Here is a 21,688-nt window from a genome sequence, read left to right on the forward strand (position 1 = left end):
AAGCCATGTGCTAGTGCCATGGGTAGACCAAAACTAAGTCCTCTCTTTTATTTTTCATATTTTTACAATCTTTTCAGTCTTAAAAGAGTGTAGCACTCTGACCCACTCAACCCTGTTACTGATATTATCAGAATAAAGCATATTAATTTCAAAGTTATCTTTCTTGCATTAGATATCCAAGTTTGTCCTTGCCTTGAAAGTAGCATTACATGCTACATCTAGCAATAATTCCTGAGGTTAAAGCTCAAATTAGCATTGATTTTCAACCCTGTTACTATAATTAGAGTAACAGGGGTAATTCTTCATTGGAAAATATACATTTGATACCTAGCTGGGCAAATCACTTTTTTTGATGGTTTATTATCCGTCTTTCCTAAATACATAAAAAAAAAAAATAAAATAAAAGGTTCATTTTTCAAAAATGGTGTCTAAATTGTCCTCCAATTCTGGAATGACCCAATTATGTATTCCCGTTATGCAACTTTTACTCCACAAAATCGTCTCACAGCTTTAATTTCAAATGATAATTCCCCCCCCCAGTGAACATGATGCATCTCCACACTTTATGTTGAATGTTTTTGATCAACTGAATGATGAAGTGTTCATTTGTGTTCTGAAATTTCAACAAAACCCTTTTGTCTCAGCCTGAAAATGCTTAGTAACAAAGATAAAAATAGGACCGCTTAATCAGAGCCGAACAAGAACAAGTTGACTTAGACATAAGTGCTGCTCACAGGACAGTGATACATTATATTATTTAAAGCCATTGCACAACACTAAATAACTTTTTTCTTTGACCAATACTGGAAACTCGCAGGAGCACTAGTCCGAGCTGTAGTAAATAAACTACAGAAATAATGTATGCAATAAACATGATTTAGTCTTCTTTCATTGCAGTTAAGGTAGTTTAAGCTTTCATATTCACTGCAGATATCAGATAAATGTAATGAGTCAAGAGCACACACACTTTAAAATGTATAAGTCAAGGCATCTGTAAACTGTTTAACAGGACTTTGTAAGAACCAATGTCAAAGAAAATCTGCATTGTTTGTACCGCTGAGACAAAAGTGAGAGTCATGGTTCACAATATTGTGATCAGATTCGACCTTAGTTAATGCAAGTGAGGCAAATTCAAGGCACGCATAGACAGAATACACATTTTGAACCAATTTACTGTTTCAAAGTTGCTTTGTGCTCAACTTGTTGAACATATCACAATACCAGACTGCACACTAAATTACATTCAAGAGATATACAGCACTAACATTGTAAAGATTCACAACTGAAGTGGAAAGAGGAATGTTCAAGCATGTACAAAACCTTAAATCTCTTGGCATGTAGTTGTCTTTATTATTAGTAAGCAACAGTCTTGGAATTTATATTCAACCTCAGCCAATACTGAAAATTAAAGTCATCAACAAAAACTCTGTTGCTCTTTTTAATTCCATGAAAAATAAGTTATTTTACAACATATCCATACGAAACAATGTACAAAACATCCGTGCATCAATACACAGCAAAAATAATAAGCGGAAATTAGGAGTCATGATTCAGTCAGATGTGAAAATGCTGACCGAGCGCTGGAATGGAAAGTAGTTTTAAATTGGCATTTTCTATGAACGACACTTCACCAGGCCAGGCATGACTTAAGCGCCATCCACCTATGGTGGTAGTGTTATAGGTGGCAAACTATAACAGACTGAATTAAGCAGGAAACCAGGAGGTAGGCATGTCTGTGAATGTACAGCATTGCACAGAACTAGTAAGGGCTGAATTAAAAGTAGTTTTCGAAGGGGGCATGTTTGAATTTCAGCCTGACTTGAACAGTAGTATAGCCACTTGGCCCAGGTAGAAGTAAATGAAATGCTTGGTCTCGTGAGTCACGTAGCTGCCAAAGTTCCTCCCAACAATGCAATGCCATGTGGGGTTGTACTTCTTGTCAAACTCCTGCAGGGGGGACAATGACAATTAGTATATCAAAGATTAAAGGCCATTCCCAACCAGTTTCAATAAATGTTTGTATTACTCATTTGATATTGATCCAAGTTACCTTTTTGACATAAGCAGCAATATCCTTCTCAATGTTGTACTTTTCCATAGCCTGCATGGCACAGTCCACTGCATCCTGCTGCATTTCATCAGGCATGTCCGCATTCTTTATCACTGCCTTTTTGTCAGACATTTTGGCTTTTTGGCTGCAAAAGAGGGAAAAAAATTAAGTTGAGACATTTTTCACATACTTTCACTCGTTCAAGTGCCAACAGTGAGCCTTGTTGTTTCCTATACATCAGAGCTAACACTCACTAGCTATAAAATCCCATTTACATTGGATAATTGCCAGTCTCATCTTAACTCTTACATTTTACAAACCAATAAACTGGATAGGTAGATAACTGGAGGAAGAATCTTGATCCCCAAACTCAAGAGTTGTTCTGGATCATTCTTAGAGCCGTTATAGACACTTCAGAACATTGAGTTTGTGGGACACACCATGGTTTCTGCTTGCACATATCAGAGAGCCATAAAAACAGTAGATGCTGACATGACATTCATACATATCTGGATCTGGACTGTACAGCTAAAAGCATTACAACTTTGATTGAATTCCGTTTTGAGAATCAACCTTTCAAAACACCACTACCTGCTTCAAACATAAAAAAAATATCCATCTATAAAACAACTCAAATTGTAAGATTTGCAAACAACAATTCAAAGAAGGTGGTAGGAGCTTTCAGATACAGGTTCTCAGGACAAACACAAGAGGAGGCTCAGGCAATATTAGCATGCTATCAAGAGAAAGCTCAGTCCTCTCCCCTCTGAGGGCACAGGTTTTAATAACAATACACAAAGCGAAGCGTCCTCTTACACATGCAGCTATTCTTACCGTCTCTCCGCGAAGGTAAATTGTTTGGTGTACGTTTAGGGTAGCTGCACTGTTTTTCGTTCATTTATGCAAAGAAAGCATGCGTATCTGCCCCGCCCTTCAGGACGCATCTGCTTTCTGATTGGTTGCAGGAAAGCCTCACCCTGGTCACGGCGTTTTTCACTTGCGGACAGTGCCCGCATTTTGTTTCCACCCAGAATGCATTGTGTTCAACCCTTCAACCCCTCCCTGAGAGAAAGTGATTGATCCAATCAGGTTAATCGATATCGTTCTGCATTAATTTGGATACCTTGCATTAAACCGGCATTTATCTCTTCGGCCCATCAAGGGAGGTTATTGTTAATGTATTAATCCCGGGCCAGTTAAAAATAGACCCTAAAGCATATTACTACAAAATAACATTAAACAAATGTATAACACATGGTGGCACTGTGCCTCATTGATTAATTCATTTTTATTTAGTTTTTAAATGAGAATCCATTCCCAAATGCCAAATAAAGACATAAACGTTTAGGTAATGCACCTAGCTTTAAAAATCATAAGAGAACATTTAGTAGTTGTTAAAAAATACATGGAATTTCCACTTTCTGCACGATGATATTATGAACATCAATTTCTGCCTTCCTAGAGCCGAGCCAAGGCGGCCCTAACCCTAACCCACTTCAAGCTAAAATAACCCTACTCCAGTCTTTTGGATAGATATATAGACAAGTCTAATTGCATGTTGTTTTTACTGGTTTGGTTTAAGCACACAATGTATTGCTAAAATTCTTCACGAAGTATCATTTGAATTGTACTTAAGGTAAATCGTTTCCAAGGACTTCTGCATGTCAATGTTAAGGAAACAGTGCACTCGTGTTCGCTTAAGTTACTGATTGCGTTTCATATCCTGCATACAATATATTTATAAAAACATGACTAATGAAGGCTAATCGGAGGGTTCAAGTCTACACACATTTTATTGTGTTGTGCTAATTAATGAAGATGGACAGAAAAGGCACTCTAAAACCATTTCCAGTCCTGAAGTTTTCATGGAACTGGTATTAAAATAGAGCAGTGGGCAAATGTTCATTCAGTGTTTTGTATAGATGTACTGGGAAAGAACAACACACAAACACATGTCTTCCGTTATTGAAAGTTTTATTAAAAGAGAATAAAGCTGTAGGATACTGGAGATTTATACTTCAGAAATTCAGAAATCATCATCTGCAGCATAACACTGACCTAAGAAAAAGATACAAACCACATTAAGGTCACATTCCCTTGTCGCGTCCCAGTCCTCCCTCTTCCCTCCCTCCTCCGCTGTTAATGGTCGCTCTCTATTTACCACTCTCCTTAAGCGTGCGGTTCCATCCTGCACCTCCCAGCCCTCCTCCTGGTTTTGAGCTGTGCTCTGCTCTTCTTTTTTTAAATAATTTTGAAAAACAAAAATCTGAAAAATGAATCACTCGTCACAGTGGCGCCAGTAATTGTGTCTTCGAGGTCCCAGCCAAAATGGAAAAAAAATATTTGTTTTATTTAAAAGCCAATTTGGTTTGAATTTTTCCCTATTTCCAGTTTGATGGGGTTATGTGGACAGGGCCGGGGGTCAGGATCCTCTCCCGGTAAAATGCTCCCATGCTCCTGATCCATGTATCCATCCTGAAGCCTAATCCTAATCCTGATCTGATCCTGAATCCTGATCCGGCTCCGGAATGGGGGGGCAATGAGCCCAGTCCAAACCTTCAGAATACCAGCAGAACCAAAGAGAAGGAGGTAAGTTAGAATCACACCTTCAGAAAATGCCAAGACAGAAAGTCAATAAATGCATCTACCAGGGAATTTACTTTGAGAAAAACCCCTCTATTATCAGTCGCAAAAACACTAATATTTACTTTGGAGGCTATGAGTCAGGCAAAAGCAAAAAGCAAAACACAAGCGTTGGCTCTCCAAATACAAAGTGGTATACAGAACGTGTTACAACTGAAAACATTCAACAACGGCACTATTGTCAAGTGTGTGTAAAAAACTGAACAGCCTTATAATGCAGATTTCACAGTTGACAAGGCACAGCCATCATACCATTGGTGCCATATTTGACTCCTCCTCCTCCTCCTCCTGTTAATCCTAAAACTGTTTCCTCTGTTCCCATCCTATCCTGTTCCTCTGAACTCTACAGAGAGACACACAATAGGGTCAAAGGACAGTAGTATATGCTTAAAAGAAGTACAAATATTTCCAAAGGAAACACAACAAAGTGTAATAGGACAAGTAGAAGAAATATCACAGAAACAGGTGAGAGATGGTTAGCAGAAAAAAAATGAAAGGGGGGACAGAAAGAACGACAGAGTGAAACAGAGCCGTGTACAAAAATTAAAACTAAAAAAAGAAAACTGCAACAAAAATTGGGGGGGGATAGGGAACACATGAGAAGACAGTGTATGAGATGATCCGTGAGGAATATACGGGATTTGTTGTGACTTGAAGATTTCCTCCTGCGGCTCTGGGCACACCATTACTTCGGTTAGGGTGGACCTAGGTGCGGGAGCGGGAACGACGAGGGGAGTGGCGAGGGGAATGGCGAGGGGAGTAACGGGGAGATCCTCTGCTGCGACGGGACCCGCTCTTGCTTCGGCTACGACTGCGGCTACGAGAGCGGCTACGAGAGCGAGAGCGACCATAGCTGGGGCTGCGTGGACCGTCCACCTTCACACGGATGTAGGCAGTCTCTCCCTAAACACACACACATGAATAAGCATACTTTAGCATGTGGAAGTTGATACATGAGACTCCGGTAAATGAGATAGGGGAAAAACCTGCAGTCATAATACATTCTTTGAGTTTGTATCCAAAACGGCATTTATACATTTAGTGCAGATTAATGAAGTTGCAGAAGTAACACATGAACCAGTGCCTTGATGCATACATTTTAATCAGCTACGCCAATACCCAAATCAGACATCAACTTCAAGACTAACTTGAGTAACTTGTGTAGTTCACCATTTTCTTAGCAAAATATATCAATCTGAAAAATAAGGCAACAATTTGATGACCCGGCCCATACTTACTTTTTACAAAAAAAAAATAAAAACAATTATAAAATGTAGTCCCGGGACATTTGTACTTTTTATTACCGATAACCTTGACATACCTCATGAGAACGAAACTTGGTGTTATCCAAATGACGGACAGCGTAGCTCATGTCTTCTTTGCGCACAAACTCCACTACCCCGGTGCCATCACGGTACACATCAGCATAACATACATCACCTGCCTCCCGCATGTGATCCTTCAGGTCCTGCCAGCTTCCACTGGTAGGAAGACCTGAAAAGGAAATATGGTTTTAGGTATAGGCAAATACACTTAAGAGATAAACAACCTGCAGAGTGAGGATAACATCACACACCTGACACAAGAACCCTGTACTCCGAGCGTCGGGAAGGAGGACCATGGTTTCGTCTCTGGCCTCCCATAGGTCCACCATCACCTCCACCACCACCACCACCTCCTCCTCCGCCTCCTCCTCCTCCTCCTCCACCACCACGACCGCCGCCACCTCCTCCTCCTCCTCCTCCTCCCCGTCCACTTCTAGGAAACTCAACACGCAGGCGGTAGCCATCGTAGTCATATCCGTCACGTCCGTACACAGCATCCTCAGAATCCCTTTGAAATCCAAAAGTTACCAATCATCAAACATCAGCTTAATAGACGCAGAACGTCACCACTCAAGTTAAAAACAGGCTTATACGGAAGACATTTTTTACTTAATGAACTTTGTACATGTTCTGAGAAATCTAAATTGTAAATGCATTTAACGGATTTCAGTTCAAATGGTTTCAATCCTTTGTTCTATAAATCATTGGATAATAGTGATAATTTCTCTTTAGGGTTTCCTAGCGCCAAAAGGTACTAAAATGACATCACAAGTCTTGTTTCCCCATGTTAAATATACTATAATGTGATAGAAGTAAATCAGCTAATGCCTTCAGCCTGGAACAAAAGTGATATACTTAGACTAAATACTTGATTCATTATTCAGATGATAAGGTAATCCATCCATAGTTTGAGCTAAAATTATATTATCAGTGTACAAGTGCTTTAAGAGGTGGTTTATCAGGTTTTAGTTAGGACAGCAAATGTCTGTGGAAAAAAGGTTCCGGTGCAAATAACCCAAATTGCACTTAGGCTAGATGTACATTGTGGATCCTTTACACAAGTCCATGCAGGCAAATTGCAGAAAACACCATTTTAATTCACCTTAAAGTTTAAAATGCAGGCTCATGAAACACTATACAATTCACCACAATACAATTCCTGTACCTATATCTGGAAATATATTTGTATTTGTTGTATTATTTGTTAGCTTAGTGACCCGACTTCGAATAAGCGGTAGAAGATGGATGGATTATTTTCTTGAAAGATTAAAATGAGTGGGAGGGCGAAGCCTGACCACATTTGCATCTTAGTTCATTATAGGGATGCTCCGATCGATCGGACACCGATCGAGATCGGCCGATACTCACTCTCTACCGATCGATCGGTGCTCTCTAAACATGCAGATCGCGAGAGCCGATCGCATTATGTAAAATACATGACACTTTTCTCTGTGTGCGGCAAAACAAGCTCGCCAAAATGGCTTCACCGGTCTGGCATTATTTTAAGGTGTCCGAAAAAGACAGTAAAATAGTGGTATGCAACGTGTGTGAAGCAGAAATCCTGCAGCTCCGCCCGCCGGACTGGTAAGCGCAGCGAAACACACACACAGGGAGAACCATTTTCTCATTTCCTCATATTCCAAACGAGAAATTACGGTAGCAAATCACCCGGTTCTTTACGACCAGAACTATTAACGGTAGTGCTGGGGGGAAACGATTATTTCGAAAACGATTAATCGGGCGATTATTTGATCGATTAGTCGACTAATCTAACTATTATTTGTCTGTTGTTCAATTCATAAAAAACGTAATGTAAAAAAAAAATGTTTCACAATACTGTGTCTCAGGGGATCTTAATATTTAACAAACTATTAATGTGTTATACCAGATTAACGGTAATAATCTCAGCTAACTGCCGATACAAACCATGTTTACCAAAACAAAACACAAGTCTCATAAGAAGCATCTAAATGACCCATGAGTAGTGCTGCGTACCGGTACGCCGAACCGGTACTGGACTTGTAAAAAGTTTCGGTTCAAGTCCGGTTAAAACCGGAACGTCAGGAACCGGTACTTGGACTCGCAAAAAAACTAGCACTTACGTATATTCTGGTGTCTGTGGTTATTTAAACATTCCCTGATAAACGTTATTCAGCGTCAATAAATGAGTGCTAATCCCAGTGTGCTCAGTGTACAACATCACATGTCATTTCACCTTCGATTTACGGTTTGAAAACGTAGAATTTCGCCACATGCTAATGCTAACCGGAAGTGAAGAATTTTCAGAATAAAAGTTTTAAGTTAATAGTGTGAACTTTCGGTTTTTTCAGAATAAAAGTGATTTAAATTAGTGTTTTTAATTCAAAATTACGCCATATCAACATTGATTTTAATTTCTAACAGTATGTATTGTAGAGTTGTAGAAAATACATGGTGCACAGACAGTACAGTACACTCTGACTGTACAGTCACTAGAGTGTAGCCTATACTGTATATTAGGCGTGTAACAGTGTGATGCGTATAGTCTACTCTACACTCTACCTTTCAGCAACGTTTTAGGGATTTAGGCTCAGTCAGCTCAGGGACTGTTTGGTTACTTTAGTTTGGTAAATGAAATAAATGTTTGAACTTTGTAGTAGTTCACTGTAGTTGCTGTCATAAGTCATTTGTAGACTAAGTGGCACATTTGTACTTTGTAGAGAAATGTAGACACAAGTTGGAAGGGAGCACAATAAACCTGATGAGTTTGAATTTGAGTTGATTATGAGTTAATTTTCAATTGATAATTAGCTCACAATAAGTTCACTTTAGTTACTCACACAACTTGACACAAGCCATGGGTTCAGGTCCGGACTTATAAGTCCGGACCTGAACCTGAACCTCTGGACTTGAGTCCGGACCTGAACCTGAATGTGAGTCCAGGTACGCAGCACTACCCATGAGCGAAAAATGCTAACGGACATTGGCACAGAACTCAAGATAAAAGTACCCTGATTACTCATCGTAGCTGCACATACAAGATATCCGATTAAAGCTGAGACTCCACAGATTATGTAGGTATATAGTATCATCACTGAGTGATCCGGACTCGCAACAGGGGAAGCAAATACAGTCATCACAACACGTACCTTTACAGAGCTTCTAGGGAGATCGTCTCACCACCGTAGCTGTCAATTTGATCAAAAGACGTGTTCAATGGCATTAAAATGAGAAAAAACGCGGCTGAATCGGTTAATCCATAGGTTTTTAACGTCTATGTATACAAAAATTATTGAATTTATAATCCATAATTCCATTTTTATGTAAAAATCGGAGAGCAAATGCTAGCTGCTAATGGTAGCCACCACAGCTAGCTGCCGCTTTAAATGTTCCAACATAGCCGTTGTGCTTGTGTGATATGCCAACTCCATTTGGCAAAGACTGCAAATGACAATATCTTTGCGTTTTGGACTAACTTTAAAATATTCCCATGCTTTTGAAGACCTAGGGCGAGATGTTTTCGTTTGAGGGCTTCGTGCGCAATCCTGTGAGGAGGTGGTAGCCGTTTCAGTCTCCATTGTGTTTGAAGTGCGATTGCGAACTGCTTGTTGCTTTGTTTACACACCCACGTGTGTGTAGCGACGCATCGACGCGAAAATATGTTGTCGACGATATTTTGAAGTCGACGCGTCGCTCCAGCACTAATTAACGGGATACAAACCGGAGGAACCAGGCATGGAGGGAGGTGGCAGAGACAGTGGGTGAAACTGGTAGGTTTTCGCCTGTTTGGGGAGTTTATATATATTGCTCGCATAAAATCCCCGGGGTTTTTTGCTTTGTATGTCGGGGGCGGGAGATTTATGTGATTGTAGGGGTGTAACGGTACACGTACCGAAATTATTCGGTACACGTACCGAAATTATTCGGTACGGGCCCTTCGGTTCGGTACACGTGTGTACCGAAGTGTACCGAATGAATATAACGTTAAACGTAAACAATTGAGAACGTGAACAACTTCTTGGGCAAGGCATTTCATTGGACGAGCTGGTCAGAGGGATGCGTTCAAATGTAGTCAGTAATTTGAGGAACTGTCGAAATGGCGAACGCAGATAAAGTTGAGCTCGAAAATCCTCCAGCATCATTGAAGTCTCCGGTTTGGGAACATTTTGGTTTCGCAGTTACGTACAAGGATGACGGACAAAGACAGGTGGACCGAACCAAAGCCGTTTGTCGGCATTGTTCAACTAAAATTGGTTACGCGACTGGCAATACATCAAACTTGCGCACTCATTTGAAAAGGCATCACCCGAACGTGAATATCACCGGTACCAAAAGACTGAAGTGCAAACCCAACTCCCGCTAGCATTTAAGCCTCCACCACTCGCAAAAACTTCAGACCGAGCCAAAGCTATTACAAACGGCAAATATCCTTATGTTGCCATGTTAGCAAAGCGCTACCTGGCTGTATCTGCTACCTCTGTCCCTAGCGAGAGGGTGTTCTCCACAGCAGGAGACATTGCTAGTGCCAGCTGATCTGCCCTTTCGGCAAGCAATGTGGAGTACATTTTTCTTTAAAAAAAAACATGAAAATACAATGACAAGCAAGTCATAATGTCAAGCTGGCTGCTTAGGTACTAGTACAGTAAAGTTCAAATACAGATTATTTCAGTTCATCGAAAAGCTGCACCTTAATGTTTATTTTATTATATTTTATATTTATTTGAGTGAATATTCATAGTTTAATAATAATTAAAAACCCAAAACTAATAGTTTATGTTTTGTGAGTACTAGTACAGTAAAGTTCAAATACAGATTATTTCAGTTCATCGAAATGCTGCACCTTAATGTTTATTTTATTATATTTTGCATTTATTTGAGTGAATATTTATAGTTTAATAATAATTAAAAACCCAAAACTAATAGTTTATGTTTTGTGAGTACTAGAACAGTACAGTTCAAATACAGATTATTTCAGTTCATCGAAATGCTTAATGTTTATTTTGCATTTATTTGAGTGAATACATTATTCACAGTTTAATAATAATTTAAAAAATATATGTTATGTTTTGTGATAATTTTTTCTGCTGTACCGAAAACGTACCGAACCGAGACCTAAAAACCGAGGTACGTACCGAACCGTTTGTGAACCGTTACACCCCTATGTGATTGGTTGTTGGTTGCGTTGCTCGCAAAAAATCCCCAAGCTTTCAGACACGCCCAGCTCCAAGATTTTCATGATTTTTGAAAAGCTGCTGTGTGGACGTACAGTTAGACCTAACACTAGGGCTGCACGGTATTGAAAAAAACTGACATCGCGATTCCCCCCCCCCCTGCGGTATATATTGCGTTTTTTTTAACCTGTTAAAAATGCTAACGTACTTTGGCACAGAACTCAAGATAAAAGTACCCTTATTATTACTTATCGTAGCTGCACTTACAAGATATCCGATTAAAGCTGAGGTTCCACAAATTATTTAGGTATATAGTATCATCACAGTGATCTGAACTCGGACAGGGGAAGCAAACACGGACCTCACAACACGTACCTTTGCGTAGCTTCTAGAGGAGATGTCTCACCGTAGCTGTCAATCTGATCAAAAGACGTGTTCAATGGCATTAAAACGAGAAAGAAAAAACGCGGCCGAATCGGTTAATCCATAGGTTTTTAACGTCTCTGTATAAAAAAAAAGGATTTAATTTATAATCCATAATTCCATTTTTATGTAAATATCGCACAGCAAAAGTTAGCTGCTAATGGTAGCCACTAGAGTGGCTGCTGCTTCCGGTCTTGGCTATGCGGCAGTCCAGCGCAGTCTAACACACACACATTACCAAATAAGGAGTGAGAGTGACGCGTAGCCAAAACCGGAAGCTGCATACACTCTGGTGGTTACCATTAGCAGCTAACTGTTGTGTGCCGATTTTTACATAAAAATGGAATTATGAATTATAAACAATTGCTTCAAAGCCACAGATACATTATCAACCGCGTTTTTTCTTTCTCGTTTTTATGCCATTGAACACGTCTTTTGATCAGATTGACAGCTACGGTGAGACGATCTCCCGTAAAAGGTACGTGTTGTGATGTCTGTGTTTGCTTCCCCTGTTGCGAGATCGGATCGCTTAGATTCTATACTTAAATAATCTGTGGAGTCTCAGCTTTAATCAGATATATTGTATGTGCAGTTTCGATAAGTAATAAGGGTATCTTTATTTAGAATTCTGTGCTAAAGTGCGTTAGCATTTTTTTTATAAAATTAATAAAACCGCACGTCCCTGCGGTGTGAATACCGCGCATGCGCATACCGCGGTTATCGCCATGACACGATATATCGTTCAGCCCTACCTAACACACTTAGCTATTTTATCTACCTCTGGAACAAGCTAAACTAGTTATTATAAATATATGTATTCTTCATTGTCGGGTCACTCATTACTGGATCAGTGAGCTGCATGAGATACTGACAGGCTGTCAGGAGAGGGAGAGAGGAAAAGAGAGCACTTCCGCTAATTTCTCCCGTGTTATTATCCAAAGTGAATGTAAACTTGAATAACGTACATAATTTGAATGTAATACTTAAGTTGATTGTTGTTTGTGGAAGCTCCAGTGAATGAGCCCCATTAACTGAGTTTTAAACATCACTTTATATGGAAGATTTAAAGTGATATTTCTTCAAATCTTCCATTTAGGCCCCGCCCACTCGATCGGATCGGCGATCGGTATCGGTCGATACTGATTCCGGCGATCGGCCCCGAAATTGGCGATCGGAGCATCCCTAGTTCATTACATTACATGTTACTTGTTAGACGCTTTTATCCAAAGGGACTTACATACTCAATACTGTGGCCAATACCCACAGGAGCAATTTGAGGTGAAGTGTCTTGCCCAGGGACACAACGACATGCTGACTGCAGTGGGGTTCGAACCTGTGCTCCCCTGATCCGAACACCGACGCACTAGGACACTGCGCCACACCTCCGTAACCTTTTATCCCCGGTTACACTTAACATTATATCTAAAACTAAATGCAGTCTAAATACAGCTCTCGGTGAGGGCAGACTTAATATTAAAAACTCCTCCCGCTATAATGGAATACCCCGTTAAGTCAATAAATAGCCCTACAAAAATACTCTTTCTAAATGTACCGAGTAGTTTTATTTCAGGCTATTCCTTGTGTTTTTATGACCATGTAGGCCCACCAGCTTAGAAAACACGTTTGGATGCAAGCTAATTGAATGGGAGACATTGCGTAAAAGACGTGGCGGGAGAATGAAGCTCACCTCGCGTCCTCAAACTGCACGAAGGCAAACGGCGGTCCTCCTCTCCGGTTTTTCAGATCGATATCACGAATGGCTCCATATTTGTAAAACAAGTCTTCGACGTCCTTTGACCGTATGTCGGGCGGGAGATTCCCAACGTATATCCGACAGTCGTTGCTCCCTGCAGGTCCTCTAACGATTCCTCCGCCAGACATGTTAGCACAAAGCTAGCTAACAATAACAGTTAGCTAAGGAAGTTAGCAAGAAGGCTAAACGGGACCCCGTGAGCCGAACAAACGATAAAATCACGCTTTAGGGTTAAGCTTGGTAAAATATACTGCCAGTAAATTGCTCGTAAATGAATAAACCTAACGTTACAGCTGAGTTCTGCAGTGTGAATGTGAACAAAATCAAACTAACATGAGCTAAAAGTTGTAAGCCGTGCCTCAACCCTCCTCCAACAAAGCCCTCTTCTTCAGTGGTGAGACGGATCACACTTTAAATGTACGTATACCGCCGCCTGGCGCCCTGGAGGGTCACATCCTGTTTAAATTACAAGTCCTTCAAAAAAACAATCTAAGGAGTCTACTGTAATCTACAGGAGCTTTTATTACGCAGAATATTTAATAAGTCCCACAGGTACGATTGAACAGTTTGAGGAGCTATTGTTCTCTTCAGTTTATCAAACTACTTCAGAGTTTGGTTCCAATCAGGCATTAGTGAAACTGGGTTGAAAACTGAATGTAAAAACACTTTTTGTAGGTCCCTATCCTCACTTTTGCTGTAACAATGTACATTTCCCCTTCCCCTGTGAGACGAATAAAGGTGTTATGAAAGCATTGTAATGTAATGGTTACACTGCCTCAACTTTTCACAATGTGTGATGTTTAATACTGTGCTCATTCAACTACTATGTCCATTCTATTTAACCTCTTATATTTACAAATTGAATGTAGTAGGGGATTACAATTCACTACAATATAATACAAAAATTAATTTATATGATCAAAAACAGCTACCAAATGGATGTATTGAGGATGCAAATTAGGCCACATTCACGATTGGCCAGAGATCCAGGTATAGTAAACGTGCCCGGAAACTGGCCACGTAAAAAGAAAACATAGTCAGAGATTTAGTTTATGTAGCAAGACAAACCGTTCTAAAATCACCTAAGTACAAGTAAAACCACTCAGGTGATATAAACAGTGAATTGCATTGTACACATTGTAAATACAAATATTAATTGAACAATGCTTGACTTATGTAGTAATGATATACATTCAGATATTTCTGTTTTTGAGCTAACAAAAGAGCAACAACATAAATTACAACTTAAATCTTTATTTGTTAATAACTTAGAATAAAAAGTGGAATTCAAATATAAAAACATGTTCAACAACTCAAGCTTCCCAGTATACAGTGTCACACAAACATGGCAGCCAATCATTACAATCTTTCACAAAAAACTCAATTCCCCTTCATGAAACAATTAACATCATATATTACATACTGGTTTTGTACATTCCACACCCCAATTCTGTAAAGAGTCTTTCTTCATGCAAATCTTTGTACCTAAATGTGATGTCCCTCGACAAAACGATCATTCATGACATGTTTTTTCTTCACATGTTCATCACAAGTGTTTCTCAGTCCTTCTTGGCTTGTCTCTCTTTGCGTCTCTGTCTAGCGTCAGAGATTATTTTGAGCAGTGACAGCAGGATTGGCACACACATGGGCAGGAAGAGGGGTATATAGATAGCAAACTTCTGGTCGTCAGGAAAGTACAGGAGGTGGAGCAGCGACGGATCAAAGAATGCCCGCTCTGATGCCAAGATGGCCTCTTTACTGTACTGCAGAGCAAAGCCCAGGTTCCCGGCCTCCAGCTCAGCCACAGCCAGCTGCAGAGACGCGACGGCACTCGACACCTGAGCAACGGCAACAACAATCACAGGTTGGATACAACTCATGCAATAATAGTAAAAAGAAAGGTAGAATTATCAAGCTCTTTTTGAGTCTTGATACAAAATTAGAGATACAAGAATAAGTTAAATTAATAGAAACACACAATCATAAAACACTAAATTAAAGCAAGATTTAATAGATGTTTTTTCGGGTTAGTTTAAAATTATTTATAATTTCAGCTCCTCTGGAAGTACAGTGATTCAGAGTTCTGGAACCAGGCTGGTCAAACACTATTTTAGGGCTCATACTGTCCGTCAAAGAATTGGGCCCAGCATGTCCAGATAGGTAAACCTACACATATGTAGCCACAAAAAGGCAGCATAAAAATCTACTGATTGGTGCAGTTTACCTGTTCAGCAATGTTGTCATTGATAACAATGTTGCCTATCTGGTCCAGGAGCTGTGCCAGTGAGGTGATGGTGGTGGCTGCTGTCGCCACATTTTCCACACTCCGACTCCACATGAGGCGGTCCAGCTCCCAATCAGCTAGACCTGTGCTGCTGCACGGAGCCACCAGGAAGCCAGGCGGAGTGGTGGTTGACTGCACACCCAGCAACAGTCTAACAGGACAAGACGGTATTCAGGAAAGTTACCTTGTGTCTACAGGAAAAGCATCATCTGTCATTTTGTAGCCGTCAAATTACCTCAGCTGTGCAAGGAAGACTCCCATGACTTTGGCCATGTCGATGTTGATGTCAACAGGGAACACAGCCTCTGGTCCGTAGAAACTATTAACATTATAAACCTATGAAAACATAGATGAGAGGTTTTGTTTAATCAGTAAGATAAGATAAGATTTATTAATCAAGAAGGAAATTGTTGTGCCGGAGTCGCAAAAATACAATACACACAGCAGGATAATAATAAAACTGTACACTAACAGTGCAGTAAAAAGAGCAATTAAATATCTACAGGAAACATAGATGGTCACATAATTAATGTAAATATTAATAGTATTTAGTGGTGCAAAACACGTAGTGGCAGATCTATAATTGCACGTTATTATTGCCCATCAAACAAATGATATAAGCTATAACCATTCACAGGATTAATACTACTGTCACATAGTTTTGCCCCTTAGATTACCTTACCATAATTCCACCCCAACGTGGAGAGTGAAACGCATTCGAAGGTACTTTCTGTTTCTGGCGGTCTTGAATGTAAAGGGGGGAATGCTGGGCATCCGGGGCGTACAGAAGAAAATTCAACACCGGGTTGGAAGATGCAGCATTTGAGCCTTATTATAAAAAAAAAAAACTGTTATATATTGTATTAATACACCACATTTCTTTTTTTGGCAAACATTTGAAAAAACACGTGTGTGTGTGTTTCATTTACCCAGTCTAGCCTCCACAGGGTTGATGACATGAGCCAGGCTGTCAGAGTTGAGTGTGTAGGCGTTGCGGCTGCTGTCAAATCGTGGGTTGACACCGAGCATGGCATAGTATAATGTCTGTAAAAGACAAATATTTTTATGAACATACAGTAGCTGAGCAGTGTGTCATTGTGCACATTCACACACTTGCACAAAAAGTACCTGAGAGTCAATGCTAAAATTGGCCACAGGGGCCAGTTTTGTGAGCAGAGGTTGGATGTAGGTCTGCACGGCCCCCTCTATGTCCCAGTGTAGCCGGTGTGACTTTGGGTCTGGGTTCAACAGACTGAAGGTTATCTCATAACCTAAAGATGAAATGGAGACCAGTGTTTAGGTAATTGAGTTATAAACTGACTGGAAAAATACAGTTGGTTCACTTTATGGCTGTGCTTAAACAACACCAACCTGGGCTGGATTTAAAGGCCCTCATGCTGTCAGCGATGCTCTCTTTGTTGCCAGGGCTGAGACGGACTCTTCCGCTGAGGGCCGCGGTGATGTCCGTGTGGCTAAAAGACATCACCTTCAGCACCTGCCTTATCCGTGGCTCCAGATGAGCCAGCAATTGCTCTATCGTCCTTCCCACTCTCATCTGGGCACCGTTACGCAGCAGGGCTGTCCGTCTCTGACCAATATACACGTCCACATCCTGAGAGGCATGGGGGTACAGATCGTGTGGGTATTTTAGTTTATATTCTACTAATCCAGAGGGACAAAAAGGATTCATAAATATGTGAAAAGCTGTACAATAGGTACTGTATTTAGGAGTTAGACTCTAAGCAGCAATGGCTAGATGATAGATAACAAAAAGGCTACTTGACTACACAGTGATTCATCACCTCGCTTATTTCACCTTTTATCAAAGCATAAAACTACACACAGATTTTCATTAAACACACACACAGATACAAACTAAGGGAATTAAGAATAGGAAAGGACCAAACAGTCCTCTTTAAAGCCAAACACATGAAGAAAAAGAAAGAGAAGTAAATGTAAAAGATGCAAGTTAAACCTCAGGCAGCAGTGAAGATGATTCTGGGATCACGTACACAACCAAAGAGCCACACAGGCTCTCACTGAGGGTGTGCAGAGAAAGATCTGCGTCTAAAGAAGAAGAACAAATGAGACGGAGAGAAATTACAACCTGTGCTATCACACTGAGATACCAACTATCTGTCAGCTAGATTTGAAAGGCAGGCAGCTTCTCACCTGCAGCAGAGGGCTGGTTCAGTGCATCCTCCTCCATGATATTAGCTGTGCGGTACTTTGTCTCATACCTGTACCGCAAAGCTGTGTCCTCTGTAAACAGAAGACAATAAGTGCTTTAGAGTCTTCTTATTTTTAATCACAAGTTCACAGCCAGCATTGATGAATAACTCACCATCCACTGTGTGTTCTTCATCCTGTGTCTTTGTCAGCGGGACCTTCTTCTGCTGCTCTGGCGTCACCGTTCCACGTGCAAACACAACCTCCACATCAGCACTCAACTGTAGCTATAATAAAAAAAGAAACACAAAGATTGTAAAAGGGTACTCATGTATTACACATGCAAGATAATATGGCTAACAAGGCGGAAGACATGTAGTTAATAGCAAGAAGCGTGATCAAACCTGCAGATTGGCCAACTCATTTATCTGACTGACAGGCAACCAGGCGCGGTACGTTTCAGTTGTTCTCCACCACAGAGGGACTCCCACGATGATGACCACCGCTGCTATGGACAGAGAGGCCAGCTGGCCACGTCTACGCTCTGAAAGAAATACATGAACATTAAGCCAAATAACCTTTACGGTATTACTGTTTATATAAAGACATACATGAAGATATTTGTAAACTGTCAGAGAGTTTATGTTGTTTATACTGTGGATGTATCCTTGTATTATCTCTGGTTATGTACAGTTAGAGCCACTGTGGGCAATATTGCAAATCAATTCAAAATACTGTTTCATGGCAATGATAGATTTTCACATATTTTTTGCATCAATGTGACACATATCTTGATTTGTCTATAGATTAACCAGGGATAGAGATTCCTGTCATATTTTACACATTTCCAGTCTACAAAAATGAGTTGTTTGTATTGTGTCCCTCTCATGTATAATAAGAACCAAACATGTACATTGTAAGACAGAACATGAAGGGGGCAACACACAGTTAATGGTTTCAAGACCTGGTTAGTTTTAAATAAGGAAACAATAGGAAATATATTAAGGGGAAACTTAAGACTCGAATATTGTAAATCATTCGGACCTAAAACGTTAATAATGAATTAAGACATATATTAGGAAGGGCAGCATTGCTTCAGCTACTGGTGCGTCTAGCTAAGCTAGCTTTAGAGGAGCTTTACATGGAGAAAACAGTCTGTACAAGGGTCCCTTTAACTGCTAAATACTACTATTACTGCTAAATTAAATATACCCTAACAAACTGCTGTAAACGTATGTTAATGATGCCTTTGAGTATGAAATAAATAACCCAAACAGCATTCCGTTTTTGAGCTACTCACCCACTTCCGTGGTAGCCATGTCTGTCTATGAAGTGAGAAGGGTGCGTTTGTTATCAGGACGCACCCAGTCAAACGTCATGTGACCAACATTGAGAACTAGACGGGCGGGTTATGTGTTAGTCGTGAACCAGATACCCGTTTACAATTTCCTTAAATGTAACAAAATATTGGAATATACAGTTATTTGTATGTCTTCCCCAGACGCCGATAAGAGGTTCAGTAACCGTCGGCGCCCCACCGGTGAAGATATTAAACACACAAAACACAGTGTGAGATGTTGGCAACAGCGCCTCTTGCGGGGTAGTGCTAGATCGTTCCTGGTTATTTAGGCGGCGGAAGTGACGTAATCGTGGACGAGAAGTCGGCCACTTTTCCAGCAACTGACTGTAGGCCTACATCTGGTCGTAAAAGTAGACACATTTAATTTTGCATGGGCTCTTCGCGATTTGCAGGAATCCGGAGGACAGCGAACAGGAGTGAGGGAGCACACTCAAAAAAAATCTCTCCCTTTTAAAAAAAATAAACCTCGTACTGTGTGTGTCACTCAGTGGCTTTCTGAGTGTTAAATCCCATCTGTGCATTTCTACTTGAGATGTCATTTTTTTTATTGGTAATAGTCTGCTGTCCTCCAAAGTTATGAATTCTCAAAATATTATATTTATGATATTTTTGTGGGGAAATTATGTATTCATGCTTGTCTCTTGTCCTGGGTGGCAGGTTACGTCACTTACGCCTAAAACCCAGGTATAACACATTTCACATTATCTCTTTTTTAAAGCAAAAACAAAACGTTTAACCTCACAAGCACACTCAACACTTACAACTGTTTAACTTTGATTAAACTTCCATAGAACTAAAATAAAGATCATTACAGTCGAACATTTCTTCAAAATAACTGAGATAACAGAACATATACAAAGTATAAAGATGACCCTTTATCAATCCCAAAAGGGGAAATTATGTTTGATTAATACACCGTGCCAGTACAAACACACACTTACAACTGTTTAACTTTGATTAAACTTCTATAGAACTCAAATAAACATCATTACAGTCGAACATTTCTTCAAAAGAACTGAGATAAAAGGACAGAGTAACAGAACATATACAACGTATATGGAGATGACCCTTTATCAATCCCAAAAGGGGAAATTCTGTTTGATTAATACACCGTGCCAGTACAAACACACACTTACAACTGTTTAACTTTGATTAAACTTCTATAGAACTCAAATAAACATCATTACAGTCGAACATTTCTTCAAAAGAACTGAGATAAAAGGACAGAGTAACAGAACATATACAATGTATATGGAGATGAACCTTTATTAATCCCAAAGGGGAAACTCTGGCCCAATCCCAATCCCAAACCACTCCCTCGACCCTATCCCTCCGTGACGGAGTGAACTCCGTCTGTAGCCACACTCGCAGCTCAACAAGGCTCCCTCCTGTCAGATGGAGGGAGTAAATACATCAGCAAGCTTTGGGACGGGAAACAGAAAATGTCGTAACAACGGTTTCAAATCAGCATCTCTTAGACCAAAAATGTAAATTAATAACTCAAATAAAACTTCAAACATCTTTCATTGTGTTACTTTTTTGTAAAGCTCTTTTAGTTTTAAACCTGATGTTTATAAGCTTCTTAGTTTTTGCAACAGTCTGTACATATACACAATTTTATAATAAAATGCACACATTTACCTTTTTCTAGACTAAACACAGGTATGATCCCAGGGCCGGCCCTAGACATTTTGGTGCCCTATACGAGATTATGATTTGGTGCCCCCCCCCCCCCCCCCCCCCCTCCAAGCAATACACAATAGAATATATAAATAATAAATGAAAAATCTCTACAAAAGACCAATACAATGCAAAGACAGAAACTTATTGACATAGGTAATATACATAAAGGTTTCAAATGTATTAATTATTGTATGAACATGTTTTAATTGGGGGGTGGATGTCACATCCTCTAGGGGGGTTATGGGGTATGCCCCCCTGTAAAATGCTTCAATCTGGTGCACTTTGAGCACACAATTACAAGAGACCTGATAGGAGGTACAACTCTAAAACACCCATATGAAAAAGATCGGTTTACATTTTAATAACCAAATAAGTATGTGAACATAACCAATAACCCACAGCCAATAACAAATAAATGTAACATATTTATTTATTTTATCCTTATTAATATTGTAGTTATTAAATGAAAATCACTCAAACAAAAGTAGCTTCTCTTAAAACCTTAAGAAAAGAAAGTGCAAACGTGGACACAAATATAGCCAACGGAGCTCTTACAACTAAGGTTATTGCAAATAAATTAAGATAATGAACAACATTACACACACTATAAATCAAATGAAACAGGCAATCAGAACAACAAGTCTCTGCTATGTTATTGTGTCCTTTAATTAGTCCACATCCTTAAAGTCGGACACGTCTGGACTTCCTTGCTGCAAATTCATTTATTGTATCGTCAAATGATATTTGCCCCGAAACCTCGCGATTGATGCTTATTAAAGCTAATCCATTGAGGCGTTCTTGAGCCATTGACGACCTCAGGTATGTTTTAATGAGCTTCAATTTGGAGA

General features: G+C 39.9%; 3 protein-coding genes across 4 annotated transcripts; all 3 read right to left on the reverse strand.

Annotated features, from left to right (window-relative positions):
* Positions 1-1,154: 1,154 nt before the first annotated feature.
* dynll2b (dynein, light chain, LC8-type 2b) lies at positions 1,155-2,994 on the reverse strand. Its single transcript, XM_034098740.2, has 3 exons — positions 2,885-2,994; positions 2,051-2,195; positions 1,155-1,947 (listed from the first exon to the last, which is right to left on the reverse strand). Exons 2-3 carry the CDS (start codon positions 2,180-2,182, stop codon positions 1,810-1,812), a joined length of 270 nt encoding a protein of 89 aa, XP_033954631.1. The 5' UTR covers positions 2,183-2,195; positions 2,885-2,994; the 3' UTR covers positions 1,155-1,809.
* A 1,013-nt stretch (positions 2,995-4,007) lies between these two features.
* Positions 4,008-13,732, reverse strand: LOC117458337 (serine/arginine-rich splicing factor 1). 2 transcript variants are annotated; one of them, XR_004553429.1, is made up of 5 exons: positions 13,279-13,732; positions 6,270-6,526; positions 6,015-6,187; positions 4,946-5,596; positions 4,008-4,606 (listed from the first exon to the last, which is right to left on the reverse strand). XR_004553429.1 is itself a non-coding variant. In XM_034098739.1 (4 exons), the coding sequence occupies exons 1-4, from the start codon at positions 13,470-13,472 to the stop codon at positions 5,399-5,401; spliced, it is 822 nt and encodes a 273-aa protein (XP_033954630.1). In that variant the 5' UTR covers positions 13,473-13,732; the 3' UTR covers positions 4,008-5,398. The 2 variants fall into 2 exon arrangements, 1 of the variants encoding a protein (XP_033954630.1); XM_034098739.1 differs by having other exon boundaries at positions 4,008-5,596.
* Positions 13,733-14,578: 846 nt separating this feature from the next.
* pigs (phosphatidylinositol glycan anchor biosynthesis, class S) lies at positions 14,579-19,333 on the reverse strand. The gene is made up of 12 exons (XM_034099904.1): positions 19,098-19,333; positions 18,202-18,341; positions 17,973-18,084; positions 17,801-17,890; positions 17,604-17,695; positions 17,000-17,240; positions 16,757-16,899; positions 16,558-16,672; positions 16,311-16,456; positions 15,864-15,964; positions 15,569-15,779; positions 14,579-15,182 (listed from the first exon to the last, which is right to left on the reverse strand). Exons 1-12 carry the CDS (start codon positions 19,114-19,116, stop codon positions 14,904-14,906), a joined length of 1,689 nt encoding a protein of 562 aa, XP_033955795.1. The 5' UTR covers positions 19,117-19,333; the 3' UTR covers positions 14,579-14,903.
* Positions 19,334-21,688: the final 2,355 nt, after the last annotated feature.

Source organism: Pseudochaenichthys georgianus, chromosome 14 (assembly GCF_902827115.2).
Source record: "Pseudochaenichthys georgianus chromosome 14, fPseGeo1.2, whole genome shotgun sequence".
Lineage (NCBI taxonomy): Eukaryota > Metazoa > Chordata > Actinopteri > Perciformes > Channichthyidae > Pseudochaenichthys > Pseudochaenichthys georgianus.